Below are 24,266 nucleotides of genomic sequence, written 5' to 3'. Positions count from 1 at the left end.
GCTTAAAGAAGGTGTGAACGATACTGAATGGGTGTAGACAAACAAGAGTTCTCCAGTTTATCAACTTTCAAAGCAGAATTACTTTCCCTATTGTTCCTCAACTGTAGTGTATGATATACAATTTGCTAGCTCTGAGTCTCTACTTTTAACCAATGTAAAAAAACAACACCATTTGGCCATGTACTCTTATAATCACCACCCGGCACAGCCAGAAGAGGACTGGCCACCCCTCAGAGCCTGGTTCCTCTCTTGGTTTCTTCCTAGGTTCCGGCCTTTCTAGGGAGTTTTTCCTAGCCACCGTGCTTCTTCATCTGCATTGCTTGCCGTTTGTGGATTTAGGCTAGGTTTCTGTATTACACTTTGTGACATGTGCTGATGTAAAAAGGGATTTATAAATAAATGTGCTGCTTGCTTGCTTCAAATGTTGCTGCCTAAGACCGAATTGAGCCAGTCGGTCACATTTTGTGTTACAGCCCGAATTCAAAATGGAATTAAATATATGTTTTTCTCACCCATTTACACACAGTACTCCATCATGAGAAAGTGAAAACATGTTTTTAGAAATGTTTGCAAAAATATCTCATTTACATTAGTATTCATTCCCCTGAGTCAATACTTTGTAGAAGCACCTTTGGCAGCCATTACGGCTATGAGTCTTTCTGGGTAAGTCTAAGAGGTTTCCACACCTGGATTGCACATCATTTTCATATTCTTTTCAAAATTCTTCAAGCTCGGTTGAATTGGTTGTTGATCATTGCTAGACAATCATTTTTCAGGTCTTGCCATAGATTTTCAAGTAGAACATTCACTGTCTTCTTGGTAAGCAACTCCAGTATAGATTTGACCTTGTGTTTTAGGTTATTGCCCTGCTAAAAGGTGAATACATCTCCCAGTGTCTGGTGGAAAGCAAACTGAACCAGGTTTCGTCTTGGATCTAGTGGTTTCCTTCCTATCCGGCAGCGAAGTTAGGAAGGACGCCTGTATCTTTGTAGTGACTGGGTGTATTGATACACCATCCAAAGTGTAATTAATAACATCACCATGCTCAATGGGATATTCAGTGTAAGATTTTTTTTAATTTTTTTTTACCCATGTACCAATAGGTGCCATTCTTTGTGAGGCATTGGAAAACCTCCCTGGTCTTTGTGGTTGAATTTGTGCTTGAAACTCACTGCTCGACTGAAGGACCTTACAGATAATTGTATGTGTGGGGTACAGAGATGAGGTAGTCATTCAAAAATCATGTCCATGCAACTTAGTATGTGACTTGTTTAGCAAATGTTCACTCCTGAACTTATTTAGGCTTACCATAACTAAGGGGTTGAATACTTATTGACCCAAGACATTTCAGCTTTTCATCTTTAATTAAAATTGTAAACATTTCCAAAAAACAATTCTACTTTGGGGTATTGTGTGTAGGCCAGTGAAAAGAAATAAAAAAATTCAAGCCATTTTAAATTCAGGATGTAACAACAAAATGTGGAAAAAGTCAAGGGGTGTGAATACTTTCTGAAGGCACTGTACTAAAAAGAGTCTCCAAGAAGAGTGAAAGTTTACGTCTTAAGACAATTTAAAAATGTTTAAATGTTTTCAGACCTTTGGCACCAACTTTACTCCACAGTTACCCCTAAGGGCAACGAATTGCTGTATAATGTTCAGGTAAGTGGCAAAATAAAGGAAACACTTGAGTAAATGAGGGATACAAATTATATTGAAAGCAGGTGCTTCCACACACGTGTGGTCCCTGAGTTAATTAAGCAATTAAAACATCCCATCAAGCTTAGGGTCATGTATAAAAAAGAAAGTGCCCAGGTGCCCATTATTGGGTCTACCATGGCTAGAAAAAGTTATCTTAGTGACTTTGAAAGAGGGGTCTCAAAGGAGCACAGCTGGTTTAAAGGGTGTGTGTGTGTGTGTCAGTCACCAAATCTCAACCTAATTAAAAACACTTATGGGAGATGAGTGTGAGCAAGACAAAGGAGATGATCGTGGACTGCAGGAAAAGGAGGGTCGAACAGGCCCTCATTAACATTGACAGGGCTGTAGTGGAGCGGGTAGAGTGTTAAGGTCTTTGGTGTTAAGGTCTTTGTAGCATGGTTTGAGATCCAAGCTGGTTGTTAAACTCTAGCTATGACTCATCCATAACTTTCAGTCAGTTCTCAACCCTCCCATAGACTATCTGCACATTGCAATTTTTAACCATTCAATAAATTGACAGGCACAAAACAATGGGCTTCAAACTGTTCCCAATGTCAGAGAACTACTCCTCTATGCCAGAGTGTGTGTGTGTGTGTGTGTGTGTGTGTGTGTGTGTGTGTGTGTGTGTGTGTGTGTGTGTGTGTGTGTGTGTGTGTGTGTGTGTGTGTGTGTGTGTGTGTGTGTGAGAGTCCTACAGTTCAGTGGTAAATGAGGGGGACTGGGTAGACAGAGGAGGATTCATTTTCTTGTCTCTAAAGAGAGCGGTACCACCAGGAGTCCTGGGGAAGCTTTCCATAAATGAAGGCCACCTTGTGTTTTTCCTGACTTCCAGGCTTCTTCCTTTTCACTTTTTTCCTTTCTTTAAAAAATTATATATCTATACACAAATTAAAACAGCATTATATATAAGAGATATATATATCTATAGTTCCATTAGCCAACGTTCCCAAAGTTCAGCCAACTAGCTGTCACCTGCAAAAGGCTCTAGGGGAAACTGATGATACTTCTAATTTAAATGGGCTTCTATTTTGAATGAGGGTGCGAGTAGAGAGAGTACTGTATTTTTTCACAAAAACATTAAACATCCACCATTGTCAAATAAATCAATGGTATTTTCTAAAAGAAAAATTTTCTTTTTTTTTTAAATGTAAGTGTTCCATCCTCAACCCATTTCTTGGCGAGGTGAGATTGTGTAGTATGGTCTGTAGTGGGTTGTTTTCTGGTTGGCGTTGCAGTTACTTACCAGTGGTCATATCGGTGAAAGGGCCTTGGAAACAGATCTCGTAATCCTTCATCAGCAGCTAGGGAGAGAGAGAGAGAGAGACGGGAGCTCAGTTTAGATTTTGTAAATTCAGGAGATAAGAACTTCCAGGTGGGGCACAGAGGCCCAAAGCAACGTCCAGGTCCTGTGGGACCATAACGTTCCATTGAAACCAGTGGAGCCAAGGTTGGAGGGGGGGGGGGTCCACCCTGCCTATACAATGGTAGGGAAAACACTGTATTAAACCAAAAGCACTAACTGCTTTTGAATCCAGTATGGTGTCAAACAGAACATGGGGCCAAGAAAAGGCTCAAGCTGTGCAGAATTCTCCATGGTAACATCCATGCTTTTGGTGAAGTGCACCGCCAGTCAGGCACATCTCTACTGTTTACTGTTAATTTAGGCCTATACATGGAAAAAAATATGTTCTAAATGGGTATCTCATGAAGTACTTCATTATCAATAGTTAACATTTGTCCAAACAATAAAAGTTATTTATAGCCAGTCAAGCCATATAAAGTGACAACACTGATTTCACATCAAAGCCTAGGCTAATATCCACGATTCGGTTGGATGGTACCGTTTTAGAAGATAAAGCTCCAACCTATTTGACTGAGAAACGCTCAATCTCAACACTTCGGTCTCCATCCATAATGATCGTTAGCCCGCGGTGGCGGTCTGATGAACAAACGTCTCGCTTACATATTTCTCAGACACCTAATGCCCTTCAGGTGGAATTAAAACAAGGACATGATAACACACACACACACACACACCCCTCCCTTTCAACCACCTCCCTACCACCCACCATGCCACTCACATCTTGCAATCAGCATTCTGGTGACAAACGCCTAGAATACCAATTTATCGGTTTGACTGTCTGTCTTGTTCGTCTGGCGACAGAGAGCGAATATGAACACGGCAGTCTGTCTGAAGCCATCAAGGTGGGGAGACTGTAATCGGGTCCTTCAAATAGGCCTGAAATTACTGGTTAATTCAATTAGGGGCCTCCTCAAAGCAGCCAATAATACCAACATGACATCAAGCCATTTCAAATTTTCCTCTTGAGTTGCAAAGATTCCTCTGATGCTGCTTTCAGGTCTGGCCCCAATCCAAAAGGAGACGAAAGCGCCATGAGAAAATGGGTTGGACTTTTTAAAGCAGGACTAGGCGTGTACTCCAAGATGACATATCTAGTGGTTTGAAGCAGGAGATCAAAGGATCTGTTCAGCAAAACGTTTTTAAAAAGTAAAAGACTGCACACATCTTGTAATATGGGGGTGTATTAGTTTAAATGCAATATGGGGTAATGAGTTGTAATAGAATACCTAGGTGTACATCTGGGATGGAATAGTGCAGGTGTGATATGGGGTGTAGTATGTATTGTGGGGTGTAATAGTGAAGGTGTAACAGTACAGGTGTAAAACTTACACTTGTGTCCCCTGTGGTCCGTGCTCTCATGGGCCCTTGGTGATCATGTCCGTTCACAACGTCTCCTCGCACCTCAAATGACGTCTGCAGGGGTGACGAAGGGTTAAAATATTCTTAATAGGGAAGTCGGTAGTATCATTTGTCATTGAAATTAAAAAAAATATGGTTTTTTTTTACGACCAAGACTTTGGAAAAATAAATTACCAGGACATTACCAAGAAAAATACAAATTAAAATCCATGCTTCACAAACAGAGATTAACTCAATGGGAAACATATGGAATATACTAGAATCTACTCTTGGAATATGACATGCAAGCAGAGAGTGTACCTCATTTAAGACTGTCCCTTGTTTGAAGCACTCGGAAATCCCTGTGGAGTATAGGAACAAAAATAATGCTTATATTCGGCAACACAAACAATCCCCATTTTCCTTGCTCTGTGTTACGTAAGAAACCTTCCATTCCCTGTGGTTTCACATTAACACTGGTTTCCCTAAATCTTTCTGTGGTGAGGTGACAAATTACAGTGACGGAACTCTGAACTCACACTGGAAGCTCACCACCCACTTCCTGCCTGCGATGCCCAGGAAGTACTTGAGCGTGCGCTCACACACCAGATCACCATCTGTGACGGACAGACAAACAAAAGGTAGGGTAGACGTGAGAAAACATACACATAGTACACACAAATCACAACGTCAATGAATGTCATCCATAGAGTTTCATAAAAATGGCCTCAAAACACTTCGTTAACCTCACCCAAAGAAATCACTGTTCACAAATACTTTGTTGCCATGTTGGGGTTTTGTGATTTGATGACAAGATTTTCAAAATGACAGTAAGATCATGAACTGAACTTGGAAAACCAGCAGTAAATGGCAGCGCAGAGCATCAAACCGGAAATCCATAGTCGTATTTTACAGTCACAGTGGAGTACGAGTCAGCATTCTGTGGGAAATGAATGCTTCACCGCATGTGATCCACAACCAGGTTAGAGAGACATCACCGGACTTCCTGACATACTTCGTCACTCTGCGTAATAAAGCTACACCTTTATGAATATGAAGTTACACTAGATATCAAGCATGCGGTGGTTGACAGTGCAGAGTAGACAGCTGACCCACGGCAATGAGCGCGTAGGCGAGAGCCCTGCTGTGATCTTAGAGATGGTGCCTGGAGCTTCCTGTCTGGTGGTTGGCCGCGCACACACGCACACACACACACACACACACACACTTTCCTATCAGTAACAGTCTTGTCATCGGTTAAGTCTGTCTCAATCCACAACCATCTGCAGTGCATTCGGGAAGTATTCAGAGACCTTCACTTTTTTCCACATTTTGTTACGTTACAGCCTTATTCTAAAATGGATGAAATAGTTTTTCTCCTCATCAATCTACACATAATGCCCCATAATGACAAAGCAAAATATCACATTTACATAAGTATTCAGACCATTTACTCAGTACTTTGTTTTAGCACCTTTGGCAGCGATTACAGCCTAGAGTCTTCTTGGGTATGATGCTCGAAGCTTGGCACACTTGTATTTGGGGAGTTTCTCCCATTCTTCTTTGCAGATCCTCTCAAGCCCTGTTTGATCGGGTTCAAGTCCGGCCTCTGGCTGGGCCACGCAAGGACATTCAGAGACTTGTCCCGAAGCCACTCCTGCGTTGTCTTGGCTGTGGGCTTAGGGTTGTTGTCCTAATGTAAAGGTGAACCTTCTCCCCAGTTGGAGGTTGGAGAAGGTTTCCATCAAGGATCGCGCTGCATCTTTCCCCTCGATCCTGACTAGTCTCCCAGTCCTTGCCGCTGAAAAACATCCCCACAGAATGATGCTGCCGCCACCATGCTTCACCGTAGGGCTGGTGCCAGGTTTCCTCCAGACGTGACGCTTGGCATTCAGGCCAAAGATCTCAATCTTGGTTTCATCAGACCAGAGAACCTTGTTTGTCATGGTCAGAGTCCTTTAGGTGCCTTTTGGCAAACTTCAAGCGGGCTGTCATGTGCCTTTTACTGAGGAGTGTCTTCCGTCTGGCCACTACCATAAAGACTGGTGGAGGGCTACAGAGATGATTGTCCTTCTGGAAGGTTCTCCTATTTCCACAGAGGAACTCTGGAGCTCTGTCAGAGTGACCATCGGGTTATTGGTCACCTCCCTGACCAATGCCCTTCTCCCCCGATTGCCCAGTTTGGCTGGGCGGCCAGCTCTAGAAAGAGTCTTAGTGGTTCTAAACTTATTCCATTTAAGAATAATGGAGGCCACTGTTCTTGGGGACTTTCAATGCTGCAGAAATGTTTTGGTACGCTTCCCCAGATCTGTGCCTTGACACAATCCTGTCTCGGAGCTCTACGGACAATTCCTTCGACCTCATGGCTTGGTTTTTGCTCCGACATGCACTATCAACTGTGGGACCTTATATAGACAGGTGTGTGCCTTTCCAAATCATAACCAATCAATTGAATTTACTACAGGTGGACTCCAACCAAGTTGTAGAAACATCAAGGATGATCAATGGAAACAGGATGCACCGGAGCTAAATTTTGAGTCTCATAGCAAAGGGTCAGAATACTTATGTAAATAAGGTTTCATTTAAAAAAAAATACATATAAAAAAAATTATACATTTGCAACATTTTCTAAAAACCTGTTTTCACTTTGTCATTATGGGGTATTGTGTGTAGATTGATGATCCATTTTAATCCATTTTAGAATAAGGCTGTAACATAACAAAATGTGGAAAATGTGAAAGGGTCTGAATACTTTCCGAATACACTGTTAAGAAGTCACCACATTGAGTGCAACATGTCAAAGGCAGGGTTGTATCCATTAGTGCACATTGTAGCAAAACATTTTGCAACGGAAATCAAAAACAATTGTTTCTTAAGTAGAGGCAGTCCCGCCATGTTTCAGTCGTTTTTTTTTTTTTTTTGGTGCCTAATGAATACTACCTAGGTGTGGAATTCTAAATGTCAGTTTTAGTCTAATGACCATGGTGAGAACTCTTTCTCGCACACAGACCCAAACTTTCCTCCTCCTACTCAACCTTTCACTTCCCCCGAAAGATCAAGAACCTGCACACTTTCATTTGGCAGTTGCCGGGGTAACGGCTGCCATTAACGTGGCTTCCTTAACGCGCTCTTCAGCTAATGTTGTGCTTTGGAGGAGGCGGCTTTGAAATCCAAAGAATCCATCAGAGAGCGCAATTAAGGCTTGAAGACTGTGTGTGTGTAGAGGGCTGTGTGTTTGTGTTAGGGATGGGAATTGCCAGAGAACTGATACAATATTATCACAATACTTAAAAGTATTCACACCCCTTGACATTTTCCACATTTTGTTGTGTTACCGCCTGAATTTAAAATGGCTTAAATTGCGATTTTTTTTGTTGTTGTCACTGGCCTAAACACAATACACCACAATATCAAAGTGGAATGATGTTTTTCAAAATGTTTACAAATTAATAAACAAATAAAAAGCTGAAATGTATTGAGTTAATAAGTATTCAACCCCTTTGTTATGGCATAAATAAGTTCAGGAGTAAATATTTGCTCATATTGAGTTGCATGGACTGCAATGAGAGTGTTTAACATGATTTTTGAATGACTGCCTCGTCTCTGTACCCCACACATACAGAAAAGTGTAAGGTCCCTCAGTCGAGCAGTGAATTTCATCCACAAAGACCAGGGAGGTTTTCCAATGCCTTGCAAAGAAGGGCACCTATTGGTAGATGGGTAAAAATAGAAAAAGCAAACATTGAATATCCCTTTGAGCATGGTGAAGTAATCCCATGCCGTCCATGGGAGGGGTGCGTCACTTGAGTGGGTTGAGTCACTGACGTGGTCTTCCTGTCTGGGTTGGCGCCCCCCCCTTGGGTTGTGCCATGGCGGAGATCTTTGTGGGCTATACTCGGCCTTGTCTTCGCACGGTAAGTTGGTGGTTGTAGACATCCCTCTAGTGGTGTGGGGGCTGTGCTTTGGCAAAGTGGGTGGGGTTATATCCTGCCTGTTTGGCCCTGTCCGGGGGTATCATCAGATGGGGCCACAGTGTCTTCTGATCCCTCCTGTCTCAGCCTCCAGTATTTATGCTGCAGTAGTTTATGTGTCGGGGGGCTAGGGTCAGTCTGTTACATCTGGAGTATTCTCTTGTCTTATCCGGTGTCCTGTGTGAATTTAAATATGCTCTCTCTAATTCTCTCTTTCTTTCTCTCGGAGGACCTGAGCCCTAGGACCATGCCTCAGGACTACCTGGCATGATGACTCCTTGCTGTCCCCAGTCCACCTGGCCATGCTGCTGCTCCAGTTTCAACTGTTCTGCCTGCGGCTACGGAACCCTGACCCGTTCACCGGACGTGCTTGTTGCACCCTCGACAACTACTATGATTATTATTATTTGACCATGCTGGTCATTTATGAACATTTTAACATCTTGACCATGTTCTGTTATAATATCCACCCGGCACAGCCAGAAGAGGACTGGCCACCCCTCATAGCCTGGTTCCTCTCTAGGTTTCTTCCTAGGTTTTTGGCCTTTCTAGGGAGTTTTTCCTAGGGAGTTTTTCCTAGCCACCGTGCTTCTTTCACATGCATTGCTTGCCGTTTGGGGTTTTAGGCTGGGTTTCTGTACAGCACTTTGAGATTTCAGCTGATGTACGAAGGGCTATATAAATACATTTGATTTGATTTAATTAAGTGCCTTCAGAATGTACTCATACCCCTTGACTTATTCTGCAGTGTCACAGCTAAAATTCAAAATGGATCAAATATATGTTTGTTTTTTTATCACCCATCTACACACAATACCCCATAATGACAAAGTGAAAACCTTTTAGAAATTGTTGAAAATGTATTGAAAACGAAAGAGAAACATCGAATTTACATAAGTATTCACACCCATGAGTCATTAAAGTTTGAGCCACCTTTTGGCAGCGATTACAGCTGAGAGTCTTTCTGGGTAAGTCTCTAAATGCTTTGCATACCTGGAATTGCCCATTTATTATTTTCAAAATTCTTCAAGCTCTGTCAAGTTGGTTGTTGATCATTGCTAGACAACCATTTTCAGGTCTTGCCATAGTTTTTCAAGTAGATATAAGTCAAAACTAACTCAGCCACTCAGGAACATTCAATGTCTTCTTGGTAAGCAACACCAGTGTAGATTTGGCCTTGTGTTTTAGGTTATTGTCCTGCTGAAAGATGAATTCATCTCCCAGTGTCTGGTGGAAAGCAGACAGAACCAGGTTTTCCTCTAGGATTTTTCCTATGCTTAGCTCCAGTTTGATTATTTTTTATCCTGAAAAACTCCCCAGTCATTAACAAATTACAAGCATAACTATAACATGATGCAGCCACCACTACGTTTGAAAATATGGAGAGTGGTACTCAGTAATATGTTGTATTTTCCGCAAATATAACACTTTGTATTCGGGACAAAAACAGAATTGCTTTGCCACATTTTTTGCAATATTTTCTTTAGTGCCTTACTGCAAACAGGATGCATGTTTTGGAATATTTGTTTTTCCTATACAGGCTTCCTTCTTAGCACTCTGTCAATTAGGTTAGTATTGTGAAGTAATTACAACGTTGTTGATCCACCCTCAGTTTCTCCTATAAAATCCATTAAAACTAACGGTTTTAAATATAACGCTTTGTACGCAGGACATAAAGTCAATTTCATTGCCACATTTTTTGCAGTATTACTTGTGCCTTATTGCAAACCGGATGCATGTTTTGGAATATTTTTTATTCTGTACAAACTTCCTTTTCACTATGTCATTTAGGTTAGTATTGTGGAATAGCTACAATGTAGTTGATCCATCCTCAGTTTTCTATCACAGCCGTTAAACTGTTTAAAGTCACCATTGGCCTCATGGTGAAATCCCTGAGCGGTTTCCTTCCTCTCCGGCAACTGAGTTAGGAAGGACGCCTGTATCTTTGTGGTGACTGGGTGTATTGATACATCATCAAAAGTGTAATTAATAACTTCACCATGCTCAAAGGAATATTCAATGCCGTTTGTTTTTACCCATCTAACAATAGGTGCCCTTTGCAAGGCATGGGAAAACCTCCCTGGTCTTTGTGGTTGAATCTGTGTTTTAAATTCACTGCTCGACTGAGGGACCTTACAGATAATTGTATGTGTGGGGCACAGAGATGAGGTAATCATTTAAAAATCCTGTTAACCTCTTTGGTATAGGGGGCAGTATTGAGAATTTTGGAAAAAATATGTTCCCATTTTTAACTGCCTCCTACACCAACTCAGAAGCTAGAATATGCATATTATTGTTCAGGTTTGGATAGAAAACACTCTGAATTTTCTAAAACTGTTTGAATGGTGTCTGTGAGTATAACAGAACTCCTATGGCAGGCAAAAACCTGACAAGGCTTCAAGCAGGAAGTACCCTGTCTGACAAGGAGTCGTGCGTCTTACCTCTTTTTATTGAAAAGTAAGGATCTTAGCTGTAACGTGACAATTCCCAGGGCTCCAATAGGCTCTCAGAGCCCGCGAAATAACTGAAGGTTTACGAGGGAACCTCAGGTTGAAATATATTATCGCCTTTTGTAAGTGGATGCTCGGAGGACCTTTCAATGATGCGCGTGCATGAGTCGCTTCTGAGGAGAAATTTTATTCGGCTGTTTAGGCTCAATGCATACTCCCGGTCGGAATATTAACACTTCTCTATGACATAAATGGCATAAAAATTGGTTTTAAACAGCGGTTGACATGCTTCGAAGTACGGTAATGGAATATTTAGACATTTTTGACACGCCAATGCGCCATGCGCGACACCGCGAAAAAGCATTCTACAACTCACGAACAAAACGTCGCTGTTGGAACATAACGATGGATTATTTGGGACCAAACCAACATTTGTTATTGAAGTAGAAGTCCTGGCAGTGTATTCTGATGAAGAACAAGCAAGGTAAGAACATCTTTCTTATAGGAAATGTGATTTTGGTGGATGCTGACCTGGGTGGGTATCTAAATAGCTAGCCCTGTAATGCCGGGCTATGTACTTAGATTATTGCAAAATGTGCTTCATCCGAAAAGCTATTTTAAAATCGGACATATCGAGTGCATAGAGGGGTAATGTATCTATAATTCTTAAAATAATTGTTATGCTTTTTGTGAACGTTTATCGTGAGTAATTTAGCAAACTGTTAGTAAATTCACCGGAAGTTTGCGGTGGTTATGCTTTTTCTGAACGTCACATGCTAATGTAAAAAGCTGGTTTTTGATATAAATATGAACTTGATTGAACAGACATGCATGTATTGTATAACACAATGTCCTAGGTGTGTCATCTGATGAAGATTATAAAAGGTTAGTGCTGCATTTAGCTGTGGTTTGGGTTTATGTGACATGATATGCTAGCTTGAAAAATGGGTGTCTGATTTTTTCTGGCTGGGTACTCTGCTGACATAATCTAATGTTTTGCTTTCGTTGTAAAGCCTTTTTGAAATCGGACAGTGGGGTTAGATTAACGAGATTCTTGTCTTTAAATAGCTGTGAAATAGTCATATGTTTGAGAAATTGAAGTTATAGCATTTCTAACGATTCAAAAATCGCGCCACTGGATTTCAGTGGCTGTTACGTAGGTGGGACGAGTTCGTCCCACATGTACTAGAGAGGTTAAACACTATTATTGCACAGAGAGTGAGTCCATGCAACTTGTCAGCACATTTTTACTACTGATCTTATTTAGGCTTGCCATAGCAAAGGGGTTGAATACTTATTTACTCAAGACAATTAATTTATAAAAACATACCGTACCAGTCAAAAGTTTGGGCATACCTCATTCAAGGGTTTTTCTTCATTTTTACTAATTTTCTACATTGTAGCATAATAGTGAATCAAAACTATGAAATAGTAAGTGTGAGTAAGGTTGTCCTCCAGAATCACCCAACCTCAACCCAATTGAGATGGCTGGGATGAGTTGGACCGCAGAGTGAAAGAAAAGCAGTCAACAACTGCTTAGCATATGTGGAAACTCCTTCAAGACTGTTGGAAAAGCATTCCAGGTGAAGCTGGTTGACAGAATGCTAAGCATGTGCAAAGCTGTCAAGGCAAAGGGTGGTGGCTACTTTGTAGAATCAAAAATATATATTGTAATGTTTAACACTTTTTTGGCTACTACATGATTCCATGTGTGTTATTTCATAGTTTTGATGTCTTCACTATTATTCTACAATGTAGAAAATAGTCCAAAATAAAGAAAAGCCCTTGAATGAGTAAGTGTGTCCAAACTTTTGACTGGTACTGTAATTCCACTTCGACATTATGGGGTATTGTGTGTAGGCCAGTCACACACATTCTACATTTAAATCAATTGTAAATTCAGGCTGTAACACAACAAAATGTTGAAAAAGTCAAGGGGTGTGAATACTTTCTGAAGGCACTGTAGCTAGTACCTACTGGCTAAAACTTGACATTTACAGATACTGATGGTGGCCTAGTGGTTAGAGCGTTGGACTAGTAACCTAAAGGTTGCAAGATCAAATACCTGAGCTGACAATGTAAAAACCTATCGTTCTGAACAAGGCAGTTAACCCACTGTTCCTAGGCCGTCATTGAAAATAAGAATTTGTTCTTAACTGACTTGCCTAGTTAAATAAAGGTAAAATAAAAAGCTTGTAGGCCTAATGTGTATTGTGGAGTTTATACAATAAATCCTTTGTCCTCCCTGTGTTGTACACTTCCCAAACAATATAATCAAGAAGTATTGTTAAGGAAACTGTCCACTGGCACTCAGACAAGGATGCATAAATACAGTGGAACATAATGTAGGCCTACCTGTTACAACTGACCCGTGTTCCATTCAGCCGTGGCCTCCACCAAGGCACTGAGCGCTAAATGCCACAAAACCATGCTATTATACACACTCCGAAAGCTCGGATCCCCCTCTTTCAAAAGTGCTTTTAGAATAATATTCAAAATGTATTTTGCATCAAATGTACATAAATAATTAGCACACACGTCAAAGTGTAGGTGATATGCGAATTAGCTTACAGCTTCTCATGTCTACACCCATGCTGAAATGGAGATGCCTGAAAATGTAGCCAACTTTAATTAGACGTTTGATTACATAAATATAGGCTAAACGCCAGTCATGTTTGATAAATATAATGAAGGACAAACGTTAACGTCTAAAAAGGCTTGATTCTGTCGGCATACTTAAGGCACGGTTCATTCACATAGGAGAGAAATGGCAGTGCCTGTTGCGCACCGCCCATTGGAATCAGAGTTGAGGCGATCAGCATTTTGAAACACTTTAACCATAAACTTAATTGTTTGTCATTTTATAAAGGCACGTCTATCTTATCTTGTTTCAAAGTAGTCTAGCCAAAAAACCGACCATTGAAATGTTGAGGTAATTATTACTGCCGTGAGCGTATTTCTGCGGTTATAATGTGAAGAAATAAGATTATCAACATTTTTAAGCTAAACGTTCTGATCTGTTGCATAAGCCTCATTGCTTTTTTGCGTTTATTTTGGATTTACAGTGGTTGCATGAATTTACCGTCCCACAACTGTCCCAGAATCTGTTTTGAACTGTGCAAGACATTTTTTCTATTGTCTCCGGGACGACTAGATGCCCTTAATTTCAAGCCGCCTCGAGATAAATATTTATTTCTCGCACAGAACGACAAGCTGAGCAATAGAGTAGGTAACCTATTCTATGGGGGAACAGTAGATTGACATAGGCCAGTGATTTTGCTGTACGTTTCTCGTCTTGTTGGCTGAGGAGAGATAAATGTGGACAGTTCTTCTATCATCTTCAAAGTGTGCCTCGGAATTCCATAACAAGGACGCACGCCGTTGTATTCCCGATGTGTCGGTCTTCACTTGTACTTCGGAGCTGTGAGAAGGAGCTGATCACGTGACCGGCATTGGCTAATAAGAATTGAGATCTGAGAAAGCCATGTGAGTGAGAGGTGCTTCTGAGCACGGCGATTGGTAGCCAGGGGAAGGGAATTATAACTATTATATTCAGCCGAAGGGCGCAACGGCCACAAGGCATGGCTTTTTGGTGGGGGGCATTATGGACACACAAGGGGGAATCAAAGGCCATGCTGCTGTGAAATTCGCGGCCTGGACCTACCCGAATTAGTCCAAAAATAAATACTTCTTTAATTTTCTGTAGGGAAAGGTTACTCCACACTAACCCGTGTTCATGATGACATGGGTGGTCTAGGACGTCACTTGTGAACACACACTGCCTCCCATCCTCTTGGCAAACTTTTTCACCATCGACTGGAGAGAAAGTGGAAAAATCTGTCATCAGTAAGCAAACTCGAGACTCAAGTGCCACAGAAGTACAACCAGTATCTTATAAGGTAGATTAAAGTTATATTAAAGCCTAATAACATTAATTATTTTCACACATTAAACACCTGGAACGTGTGAATTGACATACTAGGATGTGTCACAGAAACATTTACCTGTTCAGATGCACTGAGTCCTGATGCTACCAGCACCAACTTGACCCCAGCGGGTTCCCGCAGTGGAGTGTGTGTTGATGGGGGTGTGTTGGCAGGCTGGATGAACCCCGGAGTATCCTGGACCTCCAGCCCAGCTGAGGGAGCCTTGGTCCCGCTGTTCACTCTGACCACTGACGACACCTGGTTGGGCCTCGCTCTCATGCTGCTCCTTAGGCTCCGTCCTGACTGTCTGCCAAGCCGCCCTGCTGATATAGACACACAAATACATTCATATACTACAAAATAACACTAATCAATCGAAACCGTGAACAAACAAACATGTAATACTACTATGGACGTGTACAAAACAGATTTGCTATGACCTCCATACGGCAACGACAGTACAGGGACAAAGTAGAGTCGCAATTCACCGGCTCAGACACAATCACGGATAATAAAGGGAAAGCCAGCCATGTCACGGACACCGTCGCCTCGTTCCCGGACAAGCTAAACACCTACTTCGCCTGCTTCCAGGAAAAACAACACCTAGCCGCCAACGTGGGCTCCCGCCGCTCACAAGGACTATATGTGCTCCCGATCTCCATGGCCAACGTGAGTAAGGAGTTCAAGTGCGTTAACCCTCACTAGGTTGTCAGCCCAGAAGGCATCCCAAATCGCATCATCAGAGCATGTGCAGACCAGCTGGCCGGTGTGTTTATGGGACATAGTCAATCTCTCCCTATCCCAGTCTGTTGCCCCACTTCAAAATGTCCACTAGTGATGCACCGATATGACATTTTTGTCCAATACCAATATCCAATATTATCCTTGCAAAAAAAACTATACTGATACCCCATATTTAAAATTTTAGCAGCCTTTTAAGCATTCTAGTACAGTTAAATAGTTAACACCCACACGAACGCAGCAGTCTAAGGCACTGCATTTCAGTGCAAGAGGCATCACTACAGTCCCTGGTTTGAATCCAGGCTGTATCACATCCGGCCGTGATTGGGAGTCCCATAGGGCGGCGCACAATTGGCCCAGCGTCGTCCGGGTTTGGTCGGGGTAGGCTGTCATTGTAAATAAGAATTTATTCTTAACTGACTTACCTAGTTAAATAAAGGTTACACGCGCACACACACTGACCAAAAAGTTATTTTGTTGGCATTTACGTATGTCCCCATTACCAGTAAAATATAATTAAAACCAATTTCTTTCACTGTTTCGTTGTTCATTTGTTCATTCTCAACCAGGATTTCTATGGAATGCCGTTTGGGTCTTGCGTGTCAAATAACACACTATTTGGCGTGTCAAATAACACACTATTTGGCGTGTCAAATAACACACTATTTGGCGTGTCAAATAACACATAACACGTTATATAGGTATGCACGTCAGCTTTGACATTGGTTTTGCACATCGGCGTTAAACTTGATACATTCACCAATATATTTCGTGCATCCCTAAACATAAGCATTTCGCTGCACCTGCGATAAAATCTGCAAAACTGTACGCGACAAATAAACTTTGATTTGATGCAAGTTCATGGCAACACACAAACACTCTTAGATTAAGACAGAGATGAGTATTCTCTATACTACTATGGCTTTTGACTCTGTATTTTCTCGCCTCCTTCTCAAAACGCATTGGAGAAAAATTTGGGAAGGACCTTGGACCTTCTCCAAAAAGATTTTTGGTCTTATTAGTCTAATGTCATTGTAGTAGCCACTGGATCCGTGGACTTACCCCCAGTCCCTCCAGGTCCCTCATGTTGGGTGCGGCGCGGTGGGGGTGGGCCCAAGGCCCTCACAGTCTCCAAGACCAGGGGGCGGTGAGGCTGCATTTCCCCCAATGTTTTGGGCACTTTCCCTAGGGGAAAAGAAGAGAGAACATCAGACTATGTTGAAAGTTTTTGGGAAAGAGCAGCCACAGCAAAGAACCACAAGGAAGAGACATTGACAGATATACATTTAATTAATACAATTGTGATTGACAGTCATGACTAAAAGCTTAACCCTTGTGATTAAAAATGGAATATAACCTAGTGAAGCAAAATACAATTGCTTTTCTTGTTCTTGGTTTGGTGAATCAAAAAATATGCAATAGAAACTTACTCAGGGACATTTTGATCAGGATAAGGTAATGCAGCAACTTGACAGAACTCCTGTATTTAAATGACTAGTGGCTAGATGATAGAGGTCCCAGGTAAAAGACGCCCAAAACGTCATTGCAACCCATTCCTTACAATTTCACCAATGTCTCCAGACATGCACAGTAAAATAGAGGCCAGCAAAACTTGTCTCATATGATCCCAGTCTCTCCTCTTTCCCCCCTCATCCCTCTTTCAGGGCCGGCCCTAGCCTTTTGGTGAGGTGAAATTAGATTTTGTTGGAGGGGCCCATTTTAGTAGCCCCCCTCTTGTATGATCTAAAGTAAATTTGCTGCAATTCTACACATTTTGCCATGGGGAGTAGAGGAAATGTTGCAGTTTTAAAGCAAGCTTTATGCAATTCTACAAATTTTGCCAGGGGCGGAGAGAAGGTTAGCAATTTTATAACAAATTTCATGAAATTCTACTCATTTTGCCATGGGGCAGAGAGAAATGTTTGCTGTTTTAAAGCTAATGTCCTGTAATTCTACCCATTTTGCCATTGGGTGGAGAGAAATGTTTGCTGTTTTAAAGCTAATGTCCTGCAATTCTACACATTTTGCCAAGACTTATGCCAAGTTAATGATATCGGAGTTAGAGTGACTAACAAAATCAATGGGAGCCCGCTGGAGGTCAGGGCCCCTGGGCAAATGCCTGGTCAGGATGTGGCCATGATTACTGCAAGTTTAAATAGCTGGCTAGACTAACTTAGCAATCTAAAAATTGCTAGCTGACATGGCTAATTGTGTTACTGTCATAAGAGGAAACACTGCTGATACAAAACCACATTTTGAAGTTGCACCTTGTGTATTCTTCTATTCTAACTCTCAACAGTAAGTTGAGATCCTGACTGAGTTCAGAAAAAAATTGCTTTTATTGAGTCTGGGGCCCCCTAATGGCCGGGGGCCCTAAGCGACTGCTTATTAGGCTTATGCCTGGAGCCGGCCCTGCTCTCTCCCTCCCCCAGAGGACAGCACTTAGAACCCTGGAGATGAGTAAGGAGGGAGAGATAGGGAGATGCAGTCAAGCGGGAGAGATAAATTACCGTGGCAACCCAAGTTTCCCTCTAAGTGCTCCAAATGACAAATAAGATGCAGCCGCTAATTACTTTTTGATTCTCCGCAGCATAAGCAGATTCCGGCTTCATTAGGGAGATTATCCGCCTGTCCTCCGAGATGCATCACCCTCTATCCAAAAAACTGCACCAGGCAGACGCTGAGCTAGCTAAAACAAAGATACTCGCTAACACAAGCTAACTTTCTTGGACTTTCCCCTCAGTCACGGGTTGAGGGAAAGAGCAATTACATGGCAAACACTTAAAATTATTGGTTAGTTGAGGATGAAATTCATGCCCTGAAAATGGCTCTGAAGCTGATATAGGTCCCCACTCTGGTTGAAATGAGCATATACTGCCCGAAGGTTACAGCCAACGACACCCACCCCCCTCCATCAGTCGCGCCTCAATAAGTCGCAGATTCAGATAACTTGCTGTTGTGGTGATGGTAAGTAAGTAAGTAAGCAGCTGGCAATAATAGTGCTCCCATCTCATGCTGTGAATAGAAAGTCAACTTCATCTAAGTGCGATTTCCTACATTCTAAACTCGGTGGGGGACGACCCTGTTTTCTGTTGCACTGAGTTCAATTAAAAACGCCCAAATTAGGATTTTTCTAATTGCACAGCCTTAATTTGTGCTACTATGCGATAACACTTATATTTTTCAATAACTCCCACATATTTTATGAAGTAGTAAGCAAAACCTAACCAACAGCACCGGGTTATCAAAGTGATTGTGTAGTGAAGCGTTGAATCGGTCATAATTTCATGAAGTCTGTTGTTAATGTGTGGTGCCTTGTTAACCTCTGGTTTTGCTCACCTGCTGGCAGATCTCTTCCTGGTGCCCTGGCCACACGGCAGGGTCGTCTGGAGATCAAGGCCTGCGGAGACTAAACAAACAAAACCAACAAATTCAGGTCAGCTGCCATTCGAAAGCAGACAGCTTTCAAACAACACTGTCAACCAGTCCCCTGCTCGTATTTCTTAAAGGTATACCGAACTGAAACCATCTCCTATTCTACAGGACAGACAATTTCCTCTTCTGTACAATACATTTCTATCTGATCGGTCGGTTATGTTGCACCTTCCTGAACAAAGCCCAGTTCTGTACCTGTGGACCTGTCTGGTTGAAGCAGCGCTGGGGGATATGGGGCCCCGGGGTTAACTTTGGCCTCAGTGGGCTCCTGCTCCTGCTCCTTCTCCTGGAGCGCTTCAGACACCAACGCCATCATTCTCTCCAGCCTTGGCAGCTCCTCCTGCATCGCAACCTTTTGCTGAAGGTGAGAAAGGGAGAGCGAGAGAGAGATACATAACTATAGATGAGCGAAGTAGAATGAGGAAAAATATATACAGCAATTGAAAGGGAGAAAATGTCTGATAAAATTGGTGGAGCGCCTGCTTAGTCAGTATGTGTGTACGTACACTACATGACAAAAAGTATGTGGACACCTGCTCGTCGTACATCTCATTCCTAAATCATGGGTATTAACATGGAGTTGGTCCCCCTGTGCTGCTATAACAGCCTCCACTCTTCTGGGAAGGCTTTCCACTAGATGTTGGAACATTGCTGTAGGGACTTGCTTCCATTCAGCCACAAGAGTATTAGTGAGGTCGGGCACTGATGTTGGGCAATTAGGCCTGGCTCGCGGTCGGCATTCCAATTCATCCCAAAGGTGTTCGATGGGGTTGAGGTCCAGGCACTGTGCAGCTCAGTCAAGTTCTTCCACACCGACCTCGACAAACCATTTCTGTATGGTCCTCGCTTTGTGCACGAGGGCATTGTCATGCTGAAACAGGAAAGGGGCTTGCCACATAGTTGGAAGCACAGAATCGTCTAGAATGTCACTGTATGCTGTAGCATTAAGACTTCCCTTCGTTGGAACTAAGGGGCCTAGCCAAAACTATGAAAAATAGCCCCAGACCATTATTCCTCCGACACTAAACTTTACAGTTGGCACTATGCAGTTGGGCAGGTAGCATTCTCCTGGCATCCGCCAAACCCAGATTTGTCCATCGGACTGCCAGATGGTGAAGCGTGATTGATCACTCCAGAGAACGCGTTTCCACTGCTCCAGAGTCCAATGGCGACGAACTTTACACCACTCCAGCCGACGCTTGGCATTGTGCATGGTGATGTTAGGCTTGTGTGCAGCTGCTCGGCCATGGAAACCCATTTCATGAAGCTCCCGACGAAGGGTTATTGTGCTGACGTTGCTTCCAGAGGCAGTTTGGAACTCTGTAGTGAGTGTTGCAACCGAGGAAAGACGATTGTTACGTGCTCGCACTCGTCTGTGAGCTTGTATTGCCTACCACTTTGTGGCTGAGCCGTTGTTGCTCCTAGACATTGCCACTTCACAATAACACCACTTACAGTTGACCGGGGCAGCTCTAGCAAGGCAGAAATTTGACGAACTGACTTGTTGGAAAGGTGGCATCATATGACGGTGCCACATTGAAAGTCACTGAGCTCTTCAGTATGGGCCATTCTACTGCCAGTGTTTGTCTATGGAGATTGCATGGCGGTGTGCTTGATTTTATACACTTGTCAGCAACTTGTGCGGCTGAAATAACCAAATCCACTCATTTGAAGGGGTGTCCACATACTTCTGTGTGTGTGTGTGTGTGTGTGTGTAGCTGCTCGGCCATGGAAACCCATTTCATGAAGCTCCCGACGAAGGGTTATTGTGCTGACGTTGCTTCCAGAGGCAGTTTGGAACTCTGTAGTGAGTGTTGCAACCGAGGAAAGACGATTTTTACGTGCTCGCACTCGTCTGTGAGCTTGTATTGCCTACAACTTTGTGGCTGAGCCGTTGTTGCTCCTAGACATTGCCACTTCACAATAACAACACTTACAGTTGACCGGGGCAGCTCTAGCAAGGCAGAAATTTGACGAACTGACTTGCTGGAAAGGTGGCATCATATGACCCTGCCACATTGAAAGTCACTGAGCTCTTCAGTATGGGCCATTCTACTGTCAGTGTTTGTCTATGGAGATTGCATGGCGGTGTGCTTGATTTTATACACTTGTCAGCAACTTGTGCGGCTGAAATAACCAAATCCACTCATTTGAAGGGGTGTCCACATACTTCTGTGTGTGTGTGTGTGTGTGTGTGTGTATGTATATATATATATATATATATGTATATAGTGTGTGTGTGTGTGAGAAAGTTCTAACGCATGGGTCGCCTTTACGCTGATACGGGTAAACAATAGAAAACGTCCATCAACTAGGAGAGGATGGCGCTAGGCATGTCATTCGACTGGTGGTGACAGAACCAAACATTAAAAGATGTATTTTCTGCCATGCAGCATTACTGGAGTTGGCAGCGGAAACTTGCTTGAAGCGCTGAACACTTCATCAAAAAGAGGTAGAGAGACAGAAGGATGGAGAGGGGGAAGACAGAGACAGACCAAGAAGTAAAAAAGTGAGGGAGAACACACACACAGACACACACACACTCAAAGAGAGATGGAGATAAAGAAACAGAGAGAGAGAGAGAGAAAGTTGGGGTGTAGTCATTTGTCTGAGGGGAAGACCTAGGGTTCAACGGTTCAGGGCAGATATGGAAGACACCCAGCCCCAAAAGGCTTGCAGCCATGCCCCCTAGATGTGTCAGGGCTTTGGCTAAGCTCATTACTCACTGGCCATGACTGAGCATTGAGCCAGAACCATGCAGACCCAGAATGACTACTGGTGAGTGAATCCTCTATGGAGACCAAGAGATGGGATGTATGATATTATTTTCTAAATCCGAGTAACATATACTGTAGGTAGTCAGCATGTAAAAATCACCAAACTCATGCGCACAGGCAAGCGTGCATTGGACGCTCGTAGACACAGACACACACTCGTCAGAGAGACCCAATCCTCAACTGGCTGTACAGCTGTGAATAAACTCCTCTCCGCTGCCTAAAACCACATAAACCAAACTCCCAATCAAATACAGCAGACAAAGTAGGAGTGCATGAAGATGGATGGGGCAGAAAACGAGAATCATCTCCTCGGCCGCGTTTCCTCAAACTTTAATGAAATGCAATTTAGAAAGGTGCTGAGGGGGACATTCCTTACTCGTCCATGTAGTCTGTCTTCCAAGCACTGACAAGCTTGGTGAAGAAAAAATAAATATATGCAACGTCTGCCATCTATTGGTCATGGCGTGCCAATGCAGCGCAAACTACTACTGCTTGTGATATAGAGGGCCATATTTACATTTGAAAATCATAGCTACATATGTACCAAAGATGGGTGTGACACGTGTTGAGTATTAAATTACCTGGAAAATATTGGCAAAAATGCAGAGAAAACATTTATGCTTAGCTGAGATTTAGATATATTAAAAAAAAACTACATCACTACCCCGTGTGAGATTTACACACTAGTGTTTCCTTTTATTAAAAAATAAATCAAAGTTATAACTACCGTCTAGTAATATATGAAATAACAGGGCGAAGAATAAATACCCTTACCTGAGTGGCAATACACTCGCTTGAAAATTGTGATGATTCCTGTGTCAGGCCAGTGTCACCTGCCATTCCTTCAGCTGAAAGATCAGAAACATTTGAAAATGCATTTGCGCATTTCATGTTTCAGTCGCAGTTCAATCACAGGTAATAAGATTAATATAATAAGGCCTCAAATTTACTCACCTTCTTCTGGTGTTCCAAACAGGTCCACAGATACCTGACTGGTGGTGACCCATTCGGGACTGGGGCACATGAGAGGACTGCTCTCTCGCTGCCCATCTTCAGCTGCAGCACAGGTACCATCACCAGCCTCCCTGTAGCTTCCTTGGTCCCTGGCATGGTCTTTGAGCAATGTGACGGATTCCTCCTCCTCCTCCTCAGCGGTTGGTGGACAAGCCGAAGATCTGAAAATTTGCGCAAGGGAAGGCAGTTCCTCTTCCTCTCCACTGCAGTCGGACTCTGAGGAAGACTCCAGTCTCTGAGCCATCCTCCGCTTTAGGGTGCACTTGATGGGAGAGTGCAAGCTGACCACACCACTTCCTTTAGTCCTCTCTGCCTCTTGGATAACTACTGATTGGAAAATTGGAAGGTCATCTGGAGTTAAGGAGGACTCTGTATTGGCCATGTTTCCAGTCATGTTCTCTGGCCACGTTTTGTTTGGCTCCACTGCCGTCTCTGATCCAACACCGTGGCTACTCTCCAGTTCTGTTGGACTTTTCCTCATGCTGCCCTCCACTTTGTATGGCTGCTGACCTTTAGGGACTCTAAGTTGCTTTGAAGCTACAGGTGTCGGATGTGGTAGATCTTCCTTAGAGGCGCTAAAAGCTGGAAAGAGCAGACCAGAACCCACAGCTTGGTGGGGAGATTCCATTTGGCTTTTTGTGACTTTGTTGGGACTGAGGGCACTTTTTGAGCTGTTGCCAGAAAGCCTGGACAGAATCTGTTTCTGGGTCTTCCCATTGGTATCAGGGTTCGAAGACTTCACTAAATCCTGAGGTGGTCTGGTAAGAATGGATTTTCTGAGCCTTTTACAATTCCTCTGCACTTTTTCTTGTGAAATATTGTTGGGGGAACTTGAAGGTGGGCTCAAATCACTACAGCAAGAATTTTCAAATATTGTCCTTTTCTCAGATTCCTGTTGGACTGTGGGACACTCCGTTGTCCTTGAAAATCCCTGCCCATTTCCTGCTTCCATATCTGTGCCGACATGTTTGTTCTCTTGAGTCTTTGTAAGAGTTGTATTTTCCTTGTTGGACCAGAAGGTACTCCTCTTGATATTTGGACTACCAAGGTGGAAGGACTTCCTTTTGGTGGCTTTGAAGCTCTTCACCAGTTGCTCAGTGTCCAGCTCACTGTCATTCCTGTCATCCTCCTCCAGATCAATGCATTTGGCCTGGCTGGCTGACGTCTCTTGTGGTACATTTGATCTCAAGTCATCGAATGGTTTGATAACCGGATTACTTTGGTTTACACTCTCAGGCACGGCACATGAGACACTTGCCTCTGGGGTACTAATTGAACTTGGTACCATAGTCACTGAACAAGCAATATCAGCATGACAAGGACTTCCTGTACGTGGGATTTCAACAATAGACTCCTCAATTGGGTTCACTTTCTGTGCCTCAATCATTTCACCGGATCTTTTCTCGCTAGAGTCCAAGTTCTCAATACCTCCCATTTCTTCATCTAAAACACATCCGTTTTTCCTTACAGACTTTTCTGTATTTTGGTTCTGCAAACAAGTCACATTATCCCTGTCAGTGTTGGCAAGCCTCCTCTGATTGCTGCATCTTGTT

General features: G+C 42.9%; 2 protein-coding genes across 4 annotated transcripts in view; both read right to left on the bottom strand.

Annotated features, from left to right (window-relative positions):
• The window catches only part of LOC115163372 (breast cancer type 1 susceptibility protein-like), a 71,123-nt gene that overhangs the window by 40,904 nt on the left and 5,953 nt on the right, over positions 1 to 24,266 (bottom strand). The window contains 11 exon segments of the mRNA XM_029715202.1: positions 2,942 to 2,999; positions 4,391 to 4,474; positions 4,721 to 4,761; positions 4,939 to 5,016; positions 14,549 to 14,636; positions 14,825 to 15,069; positions 16,550 to 16,672; positions 19,118 to 19,280; positions 22,474 to 22,547; positions 22,654 to 23,295; positions 23,758 to 23,880. Of these exon segments, the coding sequence (XP_029571062.1) occupies positions 2,942 to 2,999; positions 4,391 to 4,474; positions 4,721 to 4,761; positions 4,939 to 5,016; positions 14,549 to 14,636; positions 14,825 to 15,069; positions 16,550 to 16,672; positions 19,118 to 19,280; positions 22,474 to 22,547; positions 22,654 to 23,295; positions 23,758 to 23,880 (1,719 nt within the window).
• Positions 14,984 to 24,171, bottom strand: LOC115160913 (uncharacterized). 3 transcript variants are annotated; one of them, XM_029711447.1, is made up of 6 exons: positions 22,654 to 24,171; positions 22,474 to 22,547; positions 19,118 to 19,280; positions 18,827 to 18,896; positions 16,550 to 16,672; positions 14,984 to 15,069 (listed from the first exon to the last, which is right to left on the bottom strand). In XM_029711447.1, the coding sequence occupies exons 1-5, from the start codon at positions 24,146 to 24,148 to the stop codon at positions 16,570 to 16,572; spliced, it is 1,905 nt and encodes a 634-aa protein (XP_029567307.1). In that variant the 5' UTR covers positions 24,149 to 24,171; the 3' UTR covers positions 14,984 to 15,069; positions 16,550 to 16,569. The 3 variants fall into 3 exon arrangements, with proteins under 3 accessions (XP_029567307.1, XP_029567314.1, XP_029567322.1); XM_029711454.1 differs by having other exon boundaries at positions 14,995 to 15,066; XM_029711462.1 differs by lacking the exons at positions 14,984 to 15,069; positions 16,550 to 16,672; positions 18,827 to 18,896; positions 19,118 to 19,280 and adding an exon at positions 21,303 to 21,359.

This window comes from Salmo trutta, chromosome 2 (genome assembly GCF_901001165.1).
Source record: "Salmo trutta chromosome 2, fSalTru1.1, whole genome shotgun sequence".
Taxonomy (NCBI): Eukaryota; Metazoa; Chordata; class Actinopteri; order Salmoniformes; family Salmonidae; genus Salmo; species Salmo trutta.
Note: the sequence above shows the minus strand (reverse complement) of the source record. Positions and strands in the feature narration are given on the sequence as shown.